This window comes from Candoia aspera, chromosome 7 (genome assembly GCF_035149785.1).
Source record: "Candoia aspera isolate rCanAsp1 chromosome 7, rCanAsp1.hap2, whole genome shotgun sequence".
Taxonomy (NCBI): domain Eukaryota; kingdom Metazoa; phylum Chordata; class Lepidosauria; order Squamata; family Boidae; genus Candoia; species Candoia aspera.
In genome coordinates, this window is record NC_086159.1 from 36,760,481 (window position 1) to 36,783,623 (window position 23,143).

Below are 23,143 nucleotides of genomic sequence, written 5' to 3' on the forward strand. Positions count from 1 at the left end.
TATGCTATTGTCTGTTTCCTGCTACTTTATGGTACAGTTCTCCAAGTTCTTTTGCTATGAGCCATCCTCTGTTTCGCTGGGGGATGTTCATGTTCTTACTGTTGAAATAGAATTTTTGCAGCAGTGCTTGAAGCCACAGAAACTGCACAACAGTGAACATGTATTTCTATTCACTTATTTGGGTGAATAATTAAAAATGTTAACCTAGATAATGTCAAATGCCATGTCAGAGCTACTGTATCTCTGTTTTCTCGAAATTTTAGATAACTTTTGTACATTTTTGGGTCTCAGTCTTAGTTCAAAAATAGCTAGTTGCAATTTTCTAACCAGAAAACTCACTTTTGCTTTAAATTTTGATACCATTTAGCCATGTGCCAAGACACACTGCCAGTATTCCTGTGTCAAATGTAGCTTGCTTAATTAAATGACTGCTGCTTCATAAAAATCATTGACTAGCTTAAGAACTAAATAATGATGCAATAGAATTTAACAGTGCTGAGCAAAGGCAGCATGCTAAAAGCATTCAAGACTGTTTGCAACCAGGTCACCTTGCTCTAAATAAACTATATACATGAGTCTTGCCAGATTGCTTATAGACACAACAACACAGCTTTTCCTGGAGCTGGACTATAGGAAGTATCCAGAACATTAGGTCACAACATGTCAGTGTGCTTACAGTTCCCATCTTAAGGGTCTTTTAGACTCAGATCAAGAAGCAGAATATTCATTTGGATGCTTCCCACTTTTTTTTCTACATCAACAATTTTTTTGTGTCTGTGTCCTTTGAAGTGAAGAGCCAAGCAATTGGGAATGATGGGAAATATCAAATCCTGGAATAACTTGCCATTATATTTTAACTATTAATTTAGATGACTTGAATGAAAAATAATCTATAAATCTATATGATCATTTAAAATACTAAATTACAGTACTGAAATCTCCTTCTCCTGTATTCATCTGCCCATCTGACCAGCTCAAATAGGATCAACTTCCTCCAGGTCCCATCCCTATAGGATGGCCACCTGAGAAGGCCTTGGAGCTGCCCCCAATTTTTGGAACTCTCTTCCAGCAACGATTCGGCCAGCTCTTTTCCTCTGAACTTTAGGAAAATGGTGAAGATTTTACCTGTTTTGTCTTGCACAGGAGGAAGGTGAGTTATGATTGAAGATGAGATTTGCAGGTGCATGACATTTGTATTTCTTGATTTTTTTCAAAAATCCTTTTTGAGATATAGATAGATAGATAGATTTTTGTCTGGAGGAATGTTCTTTTATTTTAAGACTGTTAGCCAGCCTCAGCCTCTGGAAATGGACAGCAAACACCAAAAACAAACAAACAAGCAAACAAACATCCTTTTCTCTGGAGTTCCCTCTGTGTGGGGAGCCCAGAATACTTGTCCCCCTTTTAATAGGCTTTGACATAGCTGCATTCCTCACTTCAGTTTACTTAGTGAGGGTATATGAATTCTGAGGATACCAACTGGGAAGATACCGGCAATATTCCAAATCTAGGGGTAGAAAACCGTAATATTTGAATCTGAGGGAAGGGAATGCAGCAAATAAAGAACTTGAGAATAGTTACTGGGACCAAGGAAAATCTATTCCCTGGGTTACACTCTGCAATTCAGGTGTTCAGAAAAAATGGAAAGCCAGAACTCATGTAAGATTGTAAGCAGGAGTTATTTTTCTTGATGAAAAGAATGATGACATTGCCTAAAAGCAAGTGTACTCCTCAAAGTTAGCATAATCACAGAACAGGTTCTGGTTCCCAACATTCCTAAAAGTCTAGGCATCAGACAAACGATGTGGCAATGTTGGAAAGACCCGGACCGCTCTTTTATTACCAAATCATTCTGTTTCTCTGCATATATGTGTGCACAATGATTTGACAATGAACAGAAAAACCAAATAATAGATTAATGAATTGTTCATAATATTAAAAGTGTTCAAAAGGTGTAATGTACAATTTTAGTACAGACATTTCAATAAAATTGATGATCTTCAAGCTAAGGGATAGCATATAAATCAATTTGCTTAAAATGTTTTAAAGAGGAATAAATTAGTTCAAAAAACAGCACTTTGAATAACAACTAATCCTAAGTATTTTTGCTTGAATACTTGAATATCTTATGTTCACATCCCATGCTGCCTTGTTAATCAGGCTGCCTCTTTTTCTTCTTTTTTTGTTTCAAAACTGGAAAATATGTTTCCCAAATATTAAAATAGAACTGCTTGGCAGTGATGCATATTATATTGGTTCTAATCAAGTTAATATCTAAATTCAAAACCACCCACACACACAACTGTACACACAAGTATTTGTAGGCCATTTTTATCAATAAAATCTTTGCAAGGAGTGAAAAGAATAAGAAAAAAACACAGTAATTAAACAGCAACCATAATAGCCAATAGCGTGATACAACAAAATCATGTGCATAAATATAAAAATCACAATTCAACAGTACAATTTAAGCTGACAGAAGCATATTTTCAAAGCCTTCGTAAAAGACTTAAGAAACAGTCTCAGAAACCTTCAGGGAAAATTCATTCAAATTACCACACTATCCTTCTCTCTCTCATTTCTACCTTAAATTGCAAGTGAACAAGTGAGAAGGTCTTTTCTTTCTTGCAGTAATTGCACATTTGTCTATAGAGTAACAGCCAATTCCAACTTTTGGGGAGATAAAAAAACAGAGGTTAACTAAAGTCAGCTGAGGAACAAGTTTGAAACTTTCGTTCTTTCTCCCTATGTAGAATACATCCACTAGGAATATGTTGGATTATTTCTTTGCTATTAGATTGCCTTTGCATTCATTTTGTACCTTCCTGTTACTGTTATAAATATGGGCATGCAGAATGAAGGATGAGGTGCAAGACAGGCAGATGAATTATGCCATTCTGGGACATTGGTGTTGGCTGAAGAGAGGGAGGGAAGAAAAGTTGTGGGAAGGTGGTTGGGCAGGCCAGTGCTCAGGCCATGTAGAGTAAGAGCATGGACAATGTATACTGGCCTTACTCTACTGCTTTGTAAAATCACTCTATGGTGTCTGTGGATTTTGTTTCAGCTGAAACCCAGAACAACCAAATTGTTCTAGGTTTTGTTTCTGCTGAACCACAGCTAATCCAAAATGGTTTGGCAGAACTTCCAGAATATGATATTTATTTGGGGTTCAAAACAAAACATATTTTACATTTCATGCACACCCTTAGGTATATTATTTTTGAAAACATGCATCTGTTTGCCAACCATCCATATACTGTTTTATGTGTTAAAACTTATTCTGCAAGACTGTCGAGCCAAACATTTTGGAAACAAACAATTCAGACTTAATATTACTACACAAGTAGTGTAGAATAGAATCACTCTAGGAGTAATAGATGATTATTTAATTTTCATTCACATTTATTTTATATTTTCATTATTACTCTCCTCCATAAATTGTGTCTTATTTATGGAATTGTATGGTGCTTTTACTTCCTCAAATTATCAGTGAAGACTGCTTCACTATTGAACACAGTTATATATACTTTTGACAATAACAATAATTTAAGTTCTATATGCCTATTTTATTATTGTTTAGCTCCTTCTGAGACAGGAAGTCTTTGTGGTAAGAATTATTTGTACTGTGGATTCTATTGCCCTTGATGATAGAATGAAAATGAGCTTTCATTGATTTTAGAATGAAAATGTGCAATATAGAACTACAGAAGTAGTATGTTTCATACAAATTCTGCATTGAATAAAGATAATTCATTTTAATAAGAACATTACAGACTACTGAAACATTTGTACAACTATCTCATGGTATACAAGTTATTATATAAATCCAGGTTTCAAATATTACAAATTCTGAAGGCAGTGCACATACTACTTGCATGGTGAATGGTTGAACTGTTTTGTAAAATTTTAATTTATTACCTACGTTTTGTGGATTAAATTGTACCTCAGGCAACCTTTTCTCCTTCTCCTTACTTTTTCTTTGTAAGATAATGACAATGGGGCATCATGGACAAACTGTTTAAAAGTCTACTGAACAATTCATTTGCACTGAATTGACATTTTGTCGTTGTGTATGTAACACATAATCATGCCATGTTTGGTTTGTGTGGCACTGTATAAATATAAATGTGCTAGAATTCTTTATTGTGTTCTATAGATTTCATAGGCGATTAGAACTGCCTCAAGGAGACACTGACTTTTATTTTTAAATAAAGTTTTTAAATGTAATTGGTATTATTTATTTAAAGTATCTACTGAACTATCCAATTTGACACCAAAAAGTAGTTTTTTGGGTGTACATACATTTTCATGTAAACATTTATTTATTTATTTGTTTTTCTATCTTGCCTTTATTATTTTTTTATAAATAACTCAAAATGGTGAACATACCTAATACTCCTTCCTCCTCCTGTTTTCCTCACAGAACAACCCTGTGAGGTGAGTTGGGCTGAGAGAGAGTGATTGGCCCAAGGTCACCCATTTATTACAGTTAGTTTAATTATTTGTGGGGATTAAAGCACTTATTCAGTCAGTTGAAGATTAGAACAGCAGCTAAATTTATTGCATTTCGCCTTAAACGAAATAAAAACTACCTCCCAAGATTAGAGGAGATATAATCACTAGATTCAGTTGATCCCTTCAGAGTGGGAGGATGTTGGTGTTTCCAGATACTTTATTGCATGGCAGAGTGAGGCAGGCAAAATTAGTACATAAAATGGTTCATAAAGATCTGTACTGGCATTGCAGAAGATTGAGTGAGGAGGTGTAGTGGGGTGCCAGATTTTTCACCTCGCATGAACAGGTTAAAAGTACTTACTGCAATGGGGCTTCACTGTAGACCATCCGGAAGGTGCTATGTGCCATTGGACTGGCTGCAGTTTTGTCCATTGCCTTGAAGAAGCCTCTGGCAGCAGAATGGGCACGTGTTTTGGTAATATTTCTCTGATGCTTCTTTCTGTACTTTAAATCTTATAGCAAATAAACATATATAGCATTGCCTTCACTCCTTAAGTGTGGTTATTGCCCATGAATCCTAAAAGAACTTCTTGGCTTGGCTGGTCATTGGTGCCAAGACAAGATCATGATGATGTATGTCTAATAAAAGATATAATGCTTAGCCAAAGGGATGAGAAAGGATAGCATGAATACTGTAAACGGCAAAACTAACAGTTTTTATGCAGCAGTATTAGTTAAGCAAAAAGCTCAAAATTGTTCACAGCTAAAAAGAAGCCACTGTCAAACAGCTTAGGCTTCTCAGTGGGAAGGGAATAGATATATTCCCCCTTTTTAAAAATCTGTTCAATATCTCATATATCCTTACTCTAATTATGATAGTAGACTTGAATTTTTATGAGAAATGACTTTCAGACCATCATCTGCTTAATTTTTCATTTTTTAACTATATTTCAGCCAAAAAGTCATTAAAAGAATTCATCTTGAGATAAAGCAGTTCTTACCAAGAGAATGTAGTACATATGTATGTCTGGATTTCATCATGAAGGGATGAAACAAATTAATCTTTCAACCACAGAAAAGGCTGGAAAATCAAAACTTTTTCTGCAGCACTAGCAATTTTTGATAGCTTTGTAAAACATGTATTTTCCCCTATTTCTTTTAAATTTAGTATATGATAATTTTTTAGAATTAGTAGGTTCAGTTCAGATATCATTCATACACACACACACACACACACAAATCTTTAGCAAAGGATTGTTACCTTGTTGTGGTGCTGGAGCTTGAGCTCCTCAGTGATGCCATGAGCTAAACCATGAAGGGCCACCCAAGACGGGAAGGTCATGACAGAGAGGTCAGACTAAATGCGATCCCTGGGGAAGGTAATGGCAACTCACCCCAGTATTCTTGCCGTGGAAACTAAATGGATCAGTACAACCAGAGATATGTCGGTATACCATCGGAAGATGAGACCCCCAGGTCGGAAGATAGTCAAAATGCTACTGGGGAGGAACAGAGGATGAGTTCAACTAGCCCCAGACGTGATGACGCAGCTAGCTCAAAGCCGAAAGGACGGCTAGCGGCTGGCGGTGAACGGCGAATCCGATGTTCTAAGGATCAACACACCATTGGAACCTGGAATGTAAGATCTATGAGCCAGGGCAAATTGGATGTGGTTATTGGTGAGATGTCAAGATTAAAGATAGACATTTTGGGCGTCAGTGAACTGAAATGGACTGGAATGGGCCACTTCACATCAAATGACCACCAGATCTACTACTGTGGACAAGAGGACCACAGAAGAAATGGAGTAGCCTTCATAATTAATAGTAAAGTGGCTAAAGCAGTGCTTGGATACAATCCAAAAAACAACAGAATGATCTCAATTCGAATTCAGGGCAAGCCATCTAACATCACAGTGATCCAAATATACGCCCCAAACACAGATGCTGAAGAAGCTGAAGTAGAGCAGTTCTGTGAGGATCTGCAGCACCTACTGGACAACACGCCTAAAAAAGATGTTATTTTCATCATGGGAGATTGGAATGCTAAGGTGGGCAGTCAGTTGACACCTGGAATTACAGGTAAGCATGGCCTGGGAGAACAAAACGAAGCAGGACATAGGCTGATAGAATTTTGCCAAGACAACTCACTCTGCGTAACAAACACTCTCTTCCAACAACCTAAGAGATGGCTTTATACATGGACTTCACCAGATGGACAACACCGAAATCGGATTGACTACATCCTTTGCAGCCAAAGGTGGCGGACATCCGTACAGTCGGTAAAAACAAGACTTGGAGCTGACTGTAGTTCAGATCATGAACTACTTCTTGCACAATTTAGGATCAGACTAAAGAGATTAGGGAAGACCCACAGATCAGCTAGATATGAGCTCACTAATATTCCTAAGGAATATGCAGTGGAGGTGAAGAATAGATTTAAGGGACTGGACTTAGTAGATAGGGCCCCGGAAGAACTCTGGACAGAAGTTCGCAACATTGTTCAGGAGGCGGCAACAAAATACATCCCAAAGAAAGAGAAAACCAAGAATGCAAAATGGCTGTCTGCTGAGATACTAGAAGTAGCCCAAGAAAGAAGGAAAGCAAAAGGCAACAGTGATAGGGGGAGATATGCCCAATTAAATGCAAAATTCCAGAGGTTAGCCAGAAGAGATAAGGAATTATTTTTAAACAAGCAATGCGCGGAAGTGGAAGAAGACAATAGAATAGGAAGGACAAGAGACCTCTTCCAGAAGATTAAAAACATCGGAGGTAAATTCCAGGCAAAAATGGGTATGATCAAAAACAAAGATGGCAAGGACCTAACAGAAGAAGAAGAGATCAAGAAAAGGTGGCAAGAATATACAGAAGACCTGTATAGGAAGGATAACAATATCGGGGATAGCTTTGACGGTGTGGTCGGTGAGCTAGAGCCAGACATCGTGAAGAGTGAGGTTGAGTGGGCCTTAAGAAGCATTGCTGATAACAAGGCAGCAGGAGATGACGGCATCCCAGCTGAATTGTTCAAAATCTTGCAAGATGATGCTGTCAAGGTAATGCATGCTATATGCCAGCAAATTTGGAAAACACAAGAATGGCCATCAGATTGGAAAAAATCAACTTACATCCCCATACCAAAAAAGGGGAACACTAAAAAATGTTCAAACTATCGAACAGTGGCACTCATTTCACATGCCAGTAAGGTAATGCTCAAGATCCTGCAAGGTCGGCTTCAGCAATTCATGGAGCGAGAATTGCCAGATGTACAAGCTGGGTTTAGAAAAGGCAGAGGAACTAGGGACCAAATTCCCAATGTCCGCTGGATCATGGAAAAAGCCAGGGAGTTTCAGAAAAACATCTATTTCTGTTTTATTGGCTATTCTAAAGCCTTTGACTGTGTGGACCATAACAAATTGTGGCAAGTTCTTAGTGGTATGGGGATACCAAGTCATCTTGTATGCCTCCTGAGGAATCTGTATAACAACCAAGTAGCAATAGTAAGAACAGACCACGGAACAACGGACTGGTTTAAGATTGGGAAAGGAGTACGGCAGGGCTGTATACTCTCACCCTACCTATTCAACTTGTACGCAGAACACATCATGCGACATGCTGGGCTTGAGGAATCCAAGACTGGAGTTAAAATCGCTGGAAGAAACATTAACAATCTCAGATATGCAGATGATACCACTTTGATGGCTGAAAGCGAAGAGGAACTGAGGAGCCTTATGATGAAGGTGAAAGAAGAAAGTGCAAAAGCTGGCTTGCAGCTAAACCTCAAAAAAACCAAGATTATGGCAACCAGCTTGATCGATAACTGGCAAACAGGGGGAGAAAATGTAGAAGCAGTGAAAGACTTTGTATTTCTAGGTGCAAAGATTACTGCAGATGCTGACTGCAGTCAGGAAATCAGAAGACGCTTAATCCTTGGGAGAAGAGCAATGACAAATCTTGATAAAATAGTTAAGAGCAGAGACATCGCACTGACAACAAAGGTCTGCATAGTTAAAGCAATGGTGTTCCCCATAGTAACATATGGCTGCGAGAGCTGGACCATAAGGAAGGCTGAGAGAAGGAAGATCGATGCTTTTGAACTGTGGTGTTGGAGGAAAATTCTGAGAGTGCCTTGGACTGCAGGAAGATCAAACCAGTCCATCCTCCAGGAAATAAAGCCAGACTGCTCACTTGAGGGAATGATATTAAAGGCAAAACTGACATACTTTGGCCACATAATGAGAAGACAGGACACCCTGGAGAAGATGCTGATGCTAGGGAGAGTGGAAGGCAAAAGGAAGAGGGGCCGACCAAGGGCAAGATGGATGGATGATATTCTAGCGGTGATGGATTCGTCCCTGGGGGAGCTGGGGGTGTTGATGACCGACAGGAAGCTCTGGCGTGGTCTGGTCCATGAAGTCACGAAGAGTCGGAAGCGACTAAACGAATAAACAACAACACACACACATACGCACACATATACATACACACACACAGTATATATACATATATATATTCTAATCTAACATAGTACATTATATGTTGTATAAGAAAGTATTTTTTGTTTTCCAGTCTTATTAAATCATTTGAAGATCTCTAAACTTGACTGCAAAATACGCATAGGTGACCTAATATGCATCCTATGAGCAACCTAAGCCTATGTACATTTAGTCTTAAATAAACTTGCTGAACTGTAATTTTCTCATTAACAACAACAAAAAAACAGGAACAGAATGATTATGCTTCAGCCACCTATCATCCTTGGCTGCTACATCAACGTACTACTATTTATTCTCATCTGGCATCAGGTTCCGTTAAACACAGAGGGATTTTTACAGAACGGTTCAGGATAGGGAAAAGAGTGAGACAGGGATGCAAATGCAAATTGTCTTCATATCTACTTATTTTATAAGAATATAAAATGGAGGAGATGGCAGCTGGAATCAAAATAGGTGGTCAAAACAGTTGGGAATTTTTTAGCTGAAAGAAAATTCTGGAAGTTAATAATGAAGGTAAAAATGTTTACCATTCAGGTTAAAGTTAAATATTAAGAAGTCAATGGTAATATTTACCTTAATGTGGATGGTAAAGAAGTAAACATAATTATTTTGTTTCCTTGGTTTCAAGAAGGTAAAATTGTCATTGTAGAGAAGAGATTCATCCCAAGAAGAGCAATGACACATTTAGACAAGATAATGAAGAATAGGGGTATTCCTGTAACAAAAATCCGAATTCTAAAGGCAATTGAGTTGTGCAAGCTGAACAGTGAGAAAGAGAGAAAGGAAAAAGACAGACTCCTTCAAATACTTTGAGTTATATATTTAAAAAGGGATAAAAATCTAATACTGCTACTAAATGATCATTTTAGAGACAAATATTAAGAGTAACTTGGACTGCCAGGATTAATCAGTCCTGTAGCAAATAAAAGCTGGCAGCTTCCTTGAGGGGACGATCAGTAAGCAGAAGCTCACATATTTAGGGCATGTGGTGACAGACAAAAAAAAAAGTTTGCTTGCGAGATTGAGGAAAGTAGAACGGGTAAATCAACGGACAGATTGATGGATGGGATTAATCTATATACTATTCTGAAACACGGCTCGAGATAGCGAGCATTCTCCAGTCACTAGGAATTCTGCTGGAAGGACTCAACCGAGGCACTTAACACCGGAAGGTAGAACTTTCTATCCCCGAAAGATTCCAAAAGCGATCTCGGCAACAATACGATTGGTTCAACGCTAAAAGGGAAGGAACGAGCCCCGCCTCTTATCTTCCCGCGTCACCTCGCGCTTCGCTTCTCACCCCAACCCAGCGATCCTTTTTCCGCATTCCCGTGGTGCGTAGCGACGAAAACCTAAACCGATGAGGGGTTCGGCCTGCAGTTTAGAAAATGGAAAGGTAAAAGTGTATACGGATCCCGAGAGGACTCAAATAAAATCAAAGGGGCGGGGCAATAGTCCTGAGGCGCCATTTTTAAACAGCCGAGGCACCTGGCGCCCGCTCTGAGCTAGTAGGTAAGGGGAAGAGAGGGAAGAAAGGGCTGGTGGGGTTAGGATACTTCCCGAGACATTTGGCGACCCACAGTTTTCTTCTTCAAATGTGGCTTTGCTGCAAAATTTCGTACTATACTTCCGCATTAAGTCTGCGGCAGCCTTTCCCGGCCTACTAGACATTATCGTTGGCTGGAAACCCTCGGAACTGCAATCTCGATACATCAGAAATGACATTTGCTTTCTCCATTCTTTTGCTGACCGATGGGAAAAATATGCTATCCGGGTGGGATCCTTTACTTGATAATCACTTGAATGTTGGGGAACCGATAGTGTCGTACAACGTATGGAAATTGGTATGAGATCTCTCTGTTCTTACCTTCTGGGCGAAATCTCCACGAGAAACCCCTAGTGATATCCTAAAACAGACTTCAGTCCTTTGCGTGCTAACGGGTGGTGGTGGGGATGACTGGAAATGACTAGGGATTATATCTGAGTAGCTGTTTATAAAATTGTGCATGAAAGCTTGAACTTATTGTAACAGCCCAAGGCAGCTTAGTTATTTTTGTATGTAAAAGAAGAAAATTCTACAAACATCTATTTCTATCCTTGGCAGTAATAATAAGAAATATTATATAAATAATAGTTTTATACTAACTATTGTACCCAAAACATGTCTAAAGTGGCTTGCACTCTCCCTGTTAGTTAAGCCACCTTGCTGCTTGTTTTGATATTACTATTTTTTGACTCATGAAACATAATAAAGGCAGGATAAAAATTAAATAAATAATCGGGTTCTCATGCATTCAGTACCATTACCCCTTAAAATGCTCAGTTAATGTGTTTTATTCACACTCATGAATAAAACAAATGATTTCATCAGAATTAGAACTGGGCAAGAAATCAATATACCGCTTCCTAAAAGTAATTTTCACCATAGCTTCTTGCCCATTATTTTTTGGTAATCCATAGTATATAGCTTAGAATTGTATACAAGTCCAACCAATTGTAGTTTATTCAGTAACCCAGTGGGTATGTTTCAGTAGTTTGTATGAGAAGGAAGACATATTAAAAAGTGAAAGAAGGGGATAGGTACCCTCATCTACTTTTAGTTCTGGCTATAAGATTGCTTAATTCCATGAAGCCTCATTGTACAACTCCAGTTGTAATAGAATGTGTCGCAATGGAAAATAAATTGCCCATCTTTTACTCTAGAGAAATAACTTTTAGCATTTTAAGTATTTAGAAAATTTTCCACAAGATGTCAGTATAATCCAAACATTCATTGCTGTTAATAATTAATATACAGTTTTAAAAGCACTTTACAAAGAAGCAAAACTAAATCTGAACAATATATGATAACTAAAATATTTAAAGAGGGAACTCCCTACATATTACTACATAATTTTCTTATATTTTATATTTGTTTTATTAGCTAGATTTGTATTCCAGCTTTTTCAGGAGCTCAAGTTAGTATGCAAGCATCCCCTCCAAATTTTCTCACAATAGTCTTGAGAAGTAGGTTTGGCTAAGGAAGTGTGACCAACTTAAATTCATCCAGCAAGCTTCTCTACCTGAGTCTTATTCACCATAGCAGCTCTGTATTTAATATCCATAATATTCTGTTGAAACTCCACATATTTCTGAAAATTTATAGGCAGGAATGCTGCCAAGTCTAGGATAGGAGGATATTTTATGGATAAAAAAACAAAACATTTTACAACTTTTAAAAAATGGACAGCAAAAAAAAAATCTACTTCAAAGCTTGAGGTTTGACTATTTAAAATTATGTTTTCCTTCCTTCAGATATCTTTAAATGCTGAAAGGTTATAATATGGCCAACTGTAGCACTCTGCTACTTCTAGGTTTGTTTTAGTGCTCATAAAGATGGGATATTTTAGCAAGAATAGCAATAAAGTATTCAAATGTTATAATGGCTGTGGATGCATTCTCATCAAAGAATATGGACAGCTTGATTGGCTTTCATGCAAGGCTTCAGAGTTCACAGTATCCCTCAGGAATGGCTCTTTTACACCCATCGGGACATTCAACACTCTTGTAAAGGGAAAAAAGTTCAGATAATGGTGAATTATAAGTAATGCTCACAAATTAGTATCTCTGGTTTACTGTGAATGAAATTGAATTGTAATGGCTGAATATATATTCTTAGTGAATGTCTATTGTTTGGTAGAAAAATGAAGCTTTGCAACATGGATTCAAGGAAGAGGGTTTTTTATCATGTACTGACTATTAATTGGGTACTTTTTTGTTTGTACAGATAATTTGGCCTCTGGGGATGTCCTTTTGAGAGAAAGCAGTCTCTATGACGGTGGTAGTCTTGCACTGACAGCATTTTTACCTGATTGTCATCTCATTAGTATTCAGTCAAAATGGATGCTTTGCCGAATATCCTTTCTCCAATGGGTGGGAGTGGTGATCTTGTTAGCTCACAAGCAGAAGTGCAAAAACTGTTAATTGATGAAAGGATGCGGTGTGAACATCATAAAACAAACTATCAAACTCTAAAAGCAGAACATACTAGGTATAACATTTTTTTAATAAAAATGTATTAGTTGCAATAGATTTCATACATTAAAACAAGTAGTATTCCAGATCATTATTATTTTGCTAACTTTTTTATAGTACTGTAGTGTGGTTTAAAAAGTAAGCCATAGCACATGAACAGTTTGCCAAGAGAACAGTGTCCAAGTGCCTGTAAGAAGCAATTCTATTCCTATTGCCTTGTGTAAAATAGACCTTAGTTTCTTAAGTTTAGTATTGAGAAAACCCCTTTACTATTTTAAGCCTTATTAACACATTTTAGCAGGAAAAAATATTTCTAGTTGCCATATTTTAGATAATTAAACAAGTATAGGTAGTCCACGACGTACAAATACAGTTGGGACCAGAATTTCCATCACTAAGCAATGCAGTCATAAAGTGCGATGTCATGTGACTGCATTGCTTAGCGACGGCAATCCCAGCATTCCCCATTGCCGTCGTTAACCAAATTCCACCAGTCATTAGCCGAGGACGTACCCTAATCCAAGTCATTCCAGACTTGGTCCCTCCCAGCCCCGATTCTCAGTTCTTCCAACGTAAGGGACTGCCTCCCCTTCAGCTCCCCCCAACTGCCTATTCTCCCCATCTGTGCCCTTTTGGCTGCCCTGCACCCTGCCTTGTGGGGCGGCAAGCAGCCCCAGAACCGTGCAGCTCAGGCTGCTTGCCACACTGAAGCTCAGGGGCTTCTTGGCACACCATGGCTTTGGGGCTGCAAGAAGCCCCTGAGGCGCAGCACGAAACTCTTCACAGCACAAAGCCCAGCCCTAGCCTGGCCCAGGAGCATGGTGTGAAGCCGCAGCCACTCCTGCCACCCTGCACTCTGAGGCCCCTGCCACCCTGTGTTCCACTGCCCTAGATGACCTTAGCCAACTTCTTACTCCTGCTGCTGATAAGGTGTGCCCAGCCTGGCTCTTCACAAGGCAGCCGTTGGCCACGTGAGCCCTTCTCCCCAGGTCTCATGAGGAAACGGCTTGCATGACCTGGGAAAGAAAGCCTCGTGCGGCCAGCAGCTGCCTCAAAGGACCAGGCTGGGCATGCTTGGTCAACAGCAGGAGCAAGAACATGGCAGAGGTCAGCTAAGGCAGCAGGGGTCATGGAGTACAGGGAGCCAAAAGGGCATAGGTCGGAGGGGTAGGCAGGTAGGGAGAGTTGAAGTGCCCCTGCAGTCGAAGTGCAGGTGGGCTGCCAAGCGCCTGAATTTTGATCTCATGACCTCCAGTGACTGTAATGTAAGTCCTTCGTTCAGTGCTGCCATAACTTTGAACATTCGCTGAACGAATGGTCATAAGTTGAGGACTACCTGTATGTGTATCTGAAATAATTGGATATTCTGCCACAATTTATTATATTGCTTTTCCTTTGTTATTTTTGCTTCAATTTATGGATGATAGTTTTTTGTAAAACCTTTGGTGAAAGTCTCCTCTGCATGCACACTACAAAGCATAAACAGCTGCTTGAAGGTTTGGCATGACTGCCTTCATGGTCTTCCTAGCATCTGGGCATATGTGGTGGATACTTCTGAGGCAGTTGGTAATGCAAAGTGAGTGCTGCTTAGCTTTGTCAGCTGTCCTTGAAAAAGTATCTTCTGTGCATGCACAGACATGTACAGAAGTCCTTAAAAGGGCTAAAAAGTAGCAACACCAAGTCTTCAAGTGGCTCCTTCACACACACATTTGCTGCCATATAGATTAACAAATGATTCAAAAATTGATACTTTTGGTACTTTGATACTTTTGATAATTTGATACTTTGATAATTGATACTTTTTTTGCAGGCTACTTGATGAATATACTAAATCACAAAGTGAGTTGAAGCAGCTGTTACATGAAAAGCAAACTGTTCATGATAAATTTCAGTTACTGCTTGCTGAACTTAGAGGGGAATTATTAGATAAAACTAGAGAAGTAGAAGAGTTAAAAATGCAGGTAAGATTATATTTATTTCATCTAAGTTCTGAAAAATTCAAACTTCTACAATGATATATCATGCAGTACTATAACCTACGGGCCTGATAGTTTATAGTTAATTTTCATTTATGCCTAATTTTTTTTAAAAAATGGGCTGGTATCTCAAGAACTGCTGTGGCTAATACAGAGGAGGGTTACTTTTTCCAATTAAATATAAGATTTTCATACTATATTACAAATTCTTTTTGGCCATTTCAAACAATTTGCCAGAATTAAGAGGGACTGTAGCTGCTATAGGATTTTTAAACTTCATTTGGATTAAAAATGAACTAGTTTCATTTTTTTAAAGAATAAACTATTTTACTATTGGCATGTGTCATGCAGAAATACCATTAGTATTTTTCAGCCATTATGGGGAACAAACAAAGGTTCTGGAGTACTATCTCTGAGAATTCTATAGTTGCAGACTTCCCTTTCTCTGCACAGGTTAAAAAAAGTGGCCATTACATATTCTTAAAAAGTGAGTATCATATGCTGTCACAGTTCTCTGTGATTGTATTATGTCTACTTAATTTGATTATTGTCCACATTCAATTTTGTTAGGACATTGGAGGAATTGTGTAAAATTATGCTTTTGTAAACTTTTACTCATCATAAAAGGCTATTTTTGTTTTTAGACTATTTGGTGAATTTGATAGTAATAATTTAAGAGAACTAATTTTATGGTCTGTAGATCTTTCTAAGAGGATTTGGCATTTGGGTGGTATATAAATGATGGTTTATACTATCATTCCTCCAAAAGCTCATGGGAGCTATATTATCCATCTTGTCTTCATTTTATCCTCATTAAGCTAATGCAGGCTGAGAGATAATTGCTGGACTCACACATCATGCAAAGTCATATTGTGGTTTTTTGGTATTATATTTGACTTAATGTGTTGGGCGAATCCAGCACTGTAGTTTGCAAGGCATGTTTTATGTGCTGTTTTCTGCACGACCTGTCTCTGGGACCTTCTTACCCACTGATGCCTGCCCACAGACCCCAATTCTGTTCCCAGGCCTTGGCTTGGACCTGCAGGGCACCCACCTGCCTCTTCCCATCCCTGCAATCTGTGTGGTCGCTCCACTCACCTCATCAGCTAATGACTAACGCCCTGTGGCTCCCTTCAAGTTTGCTTGCAACCCCCCCAGATTATTTTTATCCTCACAGAACTTTGTTAGATAAGGTGAAGTAGAGAATGGCTGAAAGTCACCCAGTGAACTCTTCAGTGCAACTGTAGTTTAATTATTTGCTTCATATCTATTTCCACTGCCCTGTAGGTAATAACTCCCCAGAAGCTCGAACTGCTGAAAGCACAAATACAACATGATTTAGAAACACCTATGAGAGAACGCTTTCGCAAGCTGGATGAGGTAAGTAGAACAGAAAGGATTTTATTATAACAGCAATCTGTTAAATCTTTACTGAAAATATGAAAGCGAGATTATTAGTCAGGCTTGTTCCATTGGTGAGAAGTTTTGTTTTAATGTATAACCCAGATTTGTTCTAATGCAATCCTGCCTGTATTAGGTTTTATGGCTAATTTAAAAATATATGTGTACTTAAAAAGTTTGTCTCATTATCAGTTGCTTTCCAGGTTTCCTAAATGCTTCATGTTTTTCTTCAAGATACCATCTAATGTGTTGCATCCTCCATAAAACTGAGGCCTAAAGCGAACATTAAAAAATGTTTTGCTACTACTATGTAATACAAATTCTATGTTTTCAGTTTTTGTTTAACCTGGTGGCATCTGTACGAGTGTAATATCTATTACAGACTAGTAAGATAATGGAAGTAGGTTGAAATTTATAATGAACCAAACCTGCTGTGAGAGAAGGAATGGAACTTCCCACAGTGCTTATCCATCTTAGCTCTACTTCATGGCAGTATAACTTAGCTATGACTATAAAGCACAAATCAAATCATATTTTATTTACAATATGTCTCAGACCAAAACAAATTATAAGTACAATAAAAAGGTGAGAATTGTTATACAGGAGTAAAATTTGATTGTTCCCAAGTTTTACATGCTAATGATGCAAATTTAGCTACAATATATGTTATTGTAGGGTCTTCATCTAGTAAGAAATGGTGAATAGAAAGTTCTCAGGATGTGTGAAGAACGTCTCAAATTCAGGTTCCACTGAAGAGTTTCTAAGACTTCTGTAAAAGTTGCAGTAGAGTAGGACATGAGTGCCTCCTGAATCACATGGACAAAACCCTTCTGCATAGAGGATCTTCCTAAATTTGCTTTCAAAGACTGCAGGTGTTGGAATATTATATCATAGCAATAAAAAGGCTCTTTGATATTTACAGATCATTAGTTGATCTAAAAAGCTTTCTGGTTTGAAGAACTATGTATAATTTCCTAATACTCTCTTCAGAGGTAATTTACTATGCTCCACTTGTGCCTCTAAATCAAGGATCTTAATCTTACTAATTAATAGCTTGGTCTTGTTCATGAGCCAATAATACAAGTATATTCTTATACTTATTAATGCTGACATTTTAAACCACAATTAAGATTGATAATATTTCTTTTATTGTTTCCTCAGTGGCTTAAACTATTTAAACATTAGAGTGTTAATAATTTTTAATCAACACTGTATAAATACCACTGCATAGGAATATTATAATATATTATGTAAGTTTTACAACAATTTAATAATTTTTTAAAAATTAAAAAAGATTCCACCAATATAAACACAGCCAACCCTTCAGCTGAAATGTTAGCATTAACCAATATTTAAAGAAGTTTATCCATATTCTGGTTTCTAATAAGTCCTGCTTCTTTCCAGAGTGGTACGTTTGATACTTTGTTTATAATATTTATATAACTGCCCATCTCACACAAGTGATTCTGGGCAGCTTACAAGATTAAAAACAAACAAACAATCCCCTCAAACAAAACAAAACAAAACGTAACGTAACGTAACATGACATGACATGGGACACTTGAAATAGTTTGCTTTTTAAAAGAGATTAAATTCTCTCCAGGGGTTGACACCAGGGCTTAATTGAGCTCCATAAAGAAACTGCAGTACCTTGGCCTCAGATAATTTTAATTGCTGCTGGGATATACTATCAAACACAAGCAGCTTTCCTTACAACTCTGTTAGGCCTTTAGCCAGCCAGTAGTATAAAGCTATCTTATGTAGCACTCCAGTAAGAACGCTGTAAAATAATATTAAATAGCCACAATACTAATTCTGTTTATGCTAAGTATAATTTGCCCATTTGGGAGGCCAAGTTTTTGAATTTTTGTTTTTTTTGATTCAGTTCAATCACACATGCTGTTTTTAATTTAGGAAGTAGAAAAATATAGAACAGAATATAACAAACTTCGTTATGAACATACTTTCCTCAAATCAGAATTTGAACATCAGAGAGAAGAGCATGCACATGTATTAGAAGAGAATAAAATAAGATATGAAGCTGAGGTAAGTCCTAATATAAAATTATATCTTTAGAATCATTTTAAATTTTTTTAAGAAATTGATCAGCACATCCAGCTTACAATATGATTCCATGCTTGTTGATAACTTCATTTCACACCACTGATTAATATAAAGGCATTATGATATTGACATCTCTTTTTTCAGAACTGTTTCTTATTATCCCTAACATGTTGCTAGTTTTTTTTATAGCAGATGCATGCTGTGTCAACACATTCATTGAATTGTTTACCATTACTCCAAGTTCTCTATCTTAATCAGTCACTGCTAGCTCTGATCCCATTAGTTATATGAGTAGTTAGGATTTTGGGCACCAATGTGCATCATTTTACACTTGCTCACTTTGAATGACATCTGCCATGTTGATACCCATCCCCAATGTGCAGAGAGCTCTTTGCAGTCCCTTATTGTTTTTACCACTCAGAACAATTTAGTGTCATCAGCAAACTTGGCTATTCCACTATTCATGCCTGATTCCAAATCATTTATAAATATGTTAAAAATGTTAGAAATATTTTTAAAAGGACAGGTCTTAGGGGAAGGCAATGGCAAAGCACCCCGCTATAGTCTGCCAAGAAAACATTGCAAAAGTGGCATCCCCCCAAAGGCTCAGACATGACTCGGTGGTTGCACAGGGGACCTTTCACTTCACATAGGTCCTAGGACTCTTCTGCCTCTATGGCAGAAGAATGATTAAGATGTACTTAATGATTTAAAACAGGTACTATACCAAACACAACAAGGAGACATTTCTTGTCTTCCTGCTTTTGCCACTTCCTGTGTATGCTTTTTGCTTTGGGCACTACCTCCCTCCTGTCATCCCCAGATACTAGTTGCTTATCAACCACATTTCACTCTTTGACAGCTATTTTAATAAAGTATTATGAGGTCTGGTCAAGAAAGAAATTGCATGTGTGGTGGATTCTCATATTTTCATTTTCTCATATATTGTAAGCTTTGACTGCAGGGAAAAAGAATTCATGTGTAGTGTTTACATTTCTGTCCAATTAATCTTTGTGCATTATGGCATTTATTCATGTTTTGGAAGAAGAAAGATTGCAATGTTAGATTGCAATGTTCTTGATGTACATACATCACACATTCCTTGTAATGATCTCTTGTTTAGGATGGAGATGGAAGGAATAGACCTCCATTAAATTCTGTGCCGTTGCTCCATGTGTGAACATGGTGACCACCCTCAGACTAGTATTGGGCCATTAATGTTTTCTATTCAAATACCAATAGATAACAAGGCTGGATAAAGATAAAGAAGAATTGCATAGTCAACTACTTAGTATTGATCCTACAAGAGATAACAAGCGTGTTGAAGCACTATTAAGAGAAAAGGCCCAACTCCTGCAGAAATTAAAGGGATTAGAAGCTGAAGTTGCAGAACTAAGAGCACAGAGAGAAAATTCTGGTATGCAAGCAGAAAATGTGCAAAGAATACAGCTGCGACAGTTAGCTGAGATGCAAGCTACAATGAGAACATTGGAGGTAAAAAAAAACTAATTGTTTCCCTATAGGCATAATAAAAATGCTTGCTGTATGTATGAATGTTAATAATTTAACCAATGGCCTAAATGCACATCAGGCTAACAGTGAATCTAATAATTAGACTTTTTTTTTTAAAAAAAGGAAATAAAATTGTACTGTAAAATTATATACACTTCTTTTTACACTGATCAGATATATGACTAATTAATGATGTTTTTGGAAGTTTACTAATCACAGCTTAAACACTTTACACCTATATAGTGTGTGCATGTGTGCAGTGGAAGTTGTTTTTTCCCCCTCAAATTCTACATACCATAACCCTTAATCACCATCCTCTCAGGATTTAAAGTAAACTCTTAAAGACTTTAGAAAGTTGTTTCTTATAAAATGTTCTTTTTAAAGGATGGGGACTTTTTTCAGCTGTGAAGTCTTATATTCTTTGGAGGTTTAAGTATCACAGCCATTTCCTTAAATCATAATTAACACTAAACATAGTTCTTAGCTATAATAAATTGCTGTATTTCATTAAAAATGGAAGTCATTTGGAAGAGAGAAGTGTTAGGATAGAGTCATACATGACAATAAGACTTCTACACATTAGGCTAAACCATGATTTATTGTTGTATGCTGGCTAGAGTATTTTATTATATTGGATAAGCTCACATAATCTAGATGACTTACTTTCTTTAGTCTCCCCCCCTTTCTTTTGTCTCAACTGCTGTCAGCAATCTGTAAAATCACAGGTGCATGTGAAATAGGTTTTGTGGCATTAAAAACATTATTTTTCATATACAGATGTATGTACCTCTGTACTGTAGAGCTTCCATTCCCTATTTTGTGGTACAGGTAGTCCTTCTTATGACCATTCATTTAGTGACCGTTTGAAGTTTATGATGGCACTGGAAAAAGTGACTTGTGACCAATCCTCACACTTATGACTGTTGCTGCATCCCTGTGGTCACATGATCATAATTCAGGTGCTTGGCAACCAGTTCACACTAACAATGGTTGCAGCATTCTGGGGTCATGTGATTGCCATTTTCAACCTTCCCAGCCAGCTTCTGACAAGCAAAGTCAATGGCAGAAGCTGGAATCACTTAATGACCATGGTGATTCACTTAATGATGGTGGTGATTCACTTAACAACTGCAGCAAAAAAGTTCATAAAATCAGGCGTGACTCACTTAGCTACTGCCTCGCTTAGCAATGGAAGTTCCAGTCCCAATTGTGATCATAAGTTGAGAACTATCTGTAGTTCTCTTTGGTTCCGAAATGATGGGTTCTCACTTGAGCTTGCTGTTCATTTTCTTTTTTTAACAATTGTATAAATATCTATTTTTGCTGGGTAAAAGAGGCACAATAACCATCCAGCCTCACAAAGTTAAAATGTATTGTTATCCAAATGAACTTTCACCAGAACTTTAATATAAAGCATTAGGTTTTGATAATATGCAAGACCCCAACCTGATTAAAATTGTGATCCCAAGTGTGCTTAGCTAAAGATAATTCCATTTACATCAGTAGAAATGCTTCAATGTAAATAAGCTTCAGACTATAATTCAAGAGTAATTTCTCCCAATGAATTCAATTTATTAATATAAAATGATCTTTTCTAATTTTAAGGCAGAAAAACAATCTGGTAAGTTGCAGCTTGAACGCACTGAAAAAGAATTGCAGATGAGCAATGAGCAAAATACAGATTTAATAGGCAAACTTCATAAAGCTGAACGAGAGATTGATACCTTGAATAGTAAAGTAAGTATTTTATATAGTCTAGCTTGTATTTTCAGGTATTTTGTCGGAGACATGTTTAATTGGGCCTATTCCATTCTTTTCACTCACCTTCATAACTTTGTGTTTTCAAAAAGTTATCCTCCTGATCTTGTATTTTTCTCACAAGCTACATTTAATAGCTGTTATTATGAACCAGAGAAGCCATCTTATGCCAAGTCAGAATCTTGGTTGATCTAGTACAGCGCAGTTGCCTCCAAGATTTAATTCTCAATTGAGGTAGTTACACTGTTTCTGGCTGAGTCATTTCTGACAGTGAATCAAAACTCATATGATAAAATGTTGTTTCATTTCAAAACTTTCCATTCACCTGGAAAATTAGATATCCTGGAGAAGAATCTGAGTTTAGCTTTTCCTTTGATATACTCATTTTCTACATGGAGGATATAGAGAACTTATAATCACATTTAGTCACGTGAATCCTGATTGTCAATACAGTACAATATTGGACCAAATTAGAGCTATTAGATTTCCAGCTCTAAAAATCTGGAAGACCACCAAGTGGCTGCAAGGAAACATATAACTCTTGCAGCCCAGATCCAGTAATTCTAGGCCAAAAGTAGTCCTAGACCTAATTTTTGAGAGCTTGAATTAAAAATACTAAGGACTGAGTCCTTAGTATCTTATGAGTTGTTATCTTAAGTGTATATGGTTTGATTACCACAATTCAAACAAACAACCAGTAATTTAGTCCAAAAATCTCTGGAATTATTTAAGGTTATTTCCACCATTAGAAATAAAACCCAAAAAGTCAGTGCCAAATAATACAGAGGTTTCAATTCACTCTCCATTTTGAAATTCAAATATTTCTTAAAATGCATCTGTCATAATACAGAGTTTCTGTTCACTTGCTACAAGTCTAAATATTCTTGATTGGCCCAATAATATATAAATACATTGTCTGCCGTGTATTTTTCCTAAAAGTTTATTTCTGAAGTTACATATTTTTAACCTTGCTTTACTATTTATATACTACAAAGGCTATAACTCAGTTAAAAAATACCTGTGAATATGGGTGGATCACTGGGTTTTGCTGATTTCCTTCCCTTTTTTTGCATTGTTAAAGAATGCTCTGTATCATTCTTTGGATCCAAGCCCATGTATTTCCTAATGGATAGTGGATTCAGTTTCAAAATACAATGAAATGCATACCTCATATATAATATTCTGATACCGTTTTAAAGCATTGCTAGTTTAAGTATTACATGCTGGAATAATATATACATTATTCTAGCATCAGAAATGGGCTCAAATGGAGTTTGAACCTTTGGAAACAGACTGTATGTCCAAAACATGCTGGTCAATCTAAATAAAATGTTGTTCAGGGTCTTAAAATATTATTTCTCTCTCTTCCCCTCCCCAGCTTTTATTTGAGAGATACTGCTTACTACTTAAAGATATTAAGGCAAACTAGAAAGTAAGCATTGAGGTTGAATATAAAAATCCAAATGCATGA

The 23,143-nt window shown here is 37.2% G+C and overlaps 1 protein-coding gene across 3 annotated transcripts in view; it reads left to right on the forward strand.

Moving 5' to 3' along the window:
* Window positions 1-10,248: 10,248 nt before the first annotated feature.
* The window catches only part of CEP83 (centrosomal protein 83), a 31,978-nt gene continuing 19,083 nt past the window's right edge, over window positions 10,249-23,143 (forward strand). For 2 of the 3 annotated variants that reach the window (XR_010068329.1, XM_063308881.1), the window contains exons 1-7: window positions 10,280-10,455; window positions 12,714-12,977; window positions 14,772-14,922; window positions 16,225-16,317; window positions 18,253-18,384; window positions 19,645-19,896; window positions 21,520-21,651. Coding sequence is in view for 2 of the 3 variants with exons in the window: in XM_063308881.1 (XP_063164951.1) it covers window positions 12,826-12,977; window positions 14,772-14,922; window positions 16,225-16,317; window positions 18,253-18,384; window positions 19,645-19,896; window positions 21,520-21,651 (912 nt within the window). In the remaining variant the exon portion in view is untranslated. Of the gene's footprint in view, window positions 10,456-12,713; window positions 12,978-14,771; window positions 14,923-16,224; window positions 16,318-18,252; window positions 18,385-19,644; window positions 19,897-21,519; window positions 21,652-23,143 lie in introns of all 3 variants that reach the window. The other variant, XM_063308882.1, reaches the window with a different exon arrangement.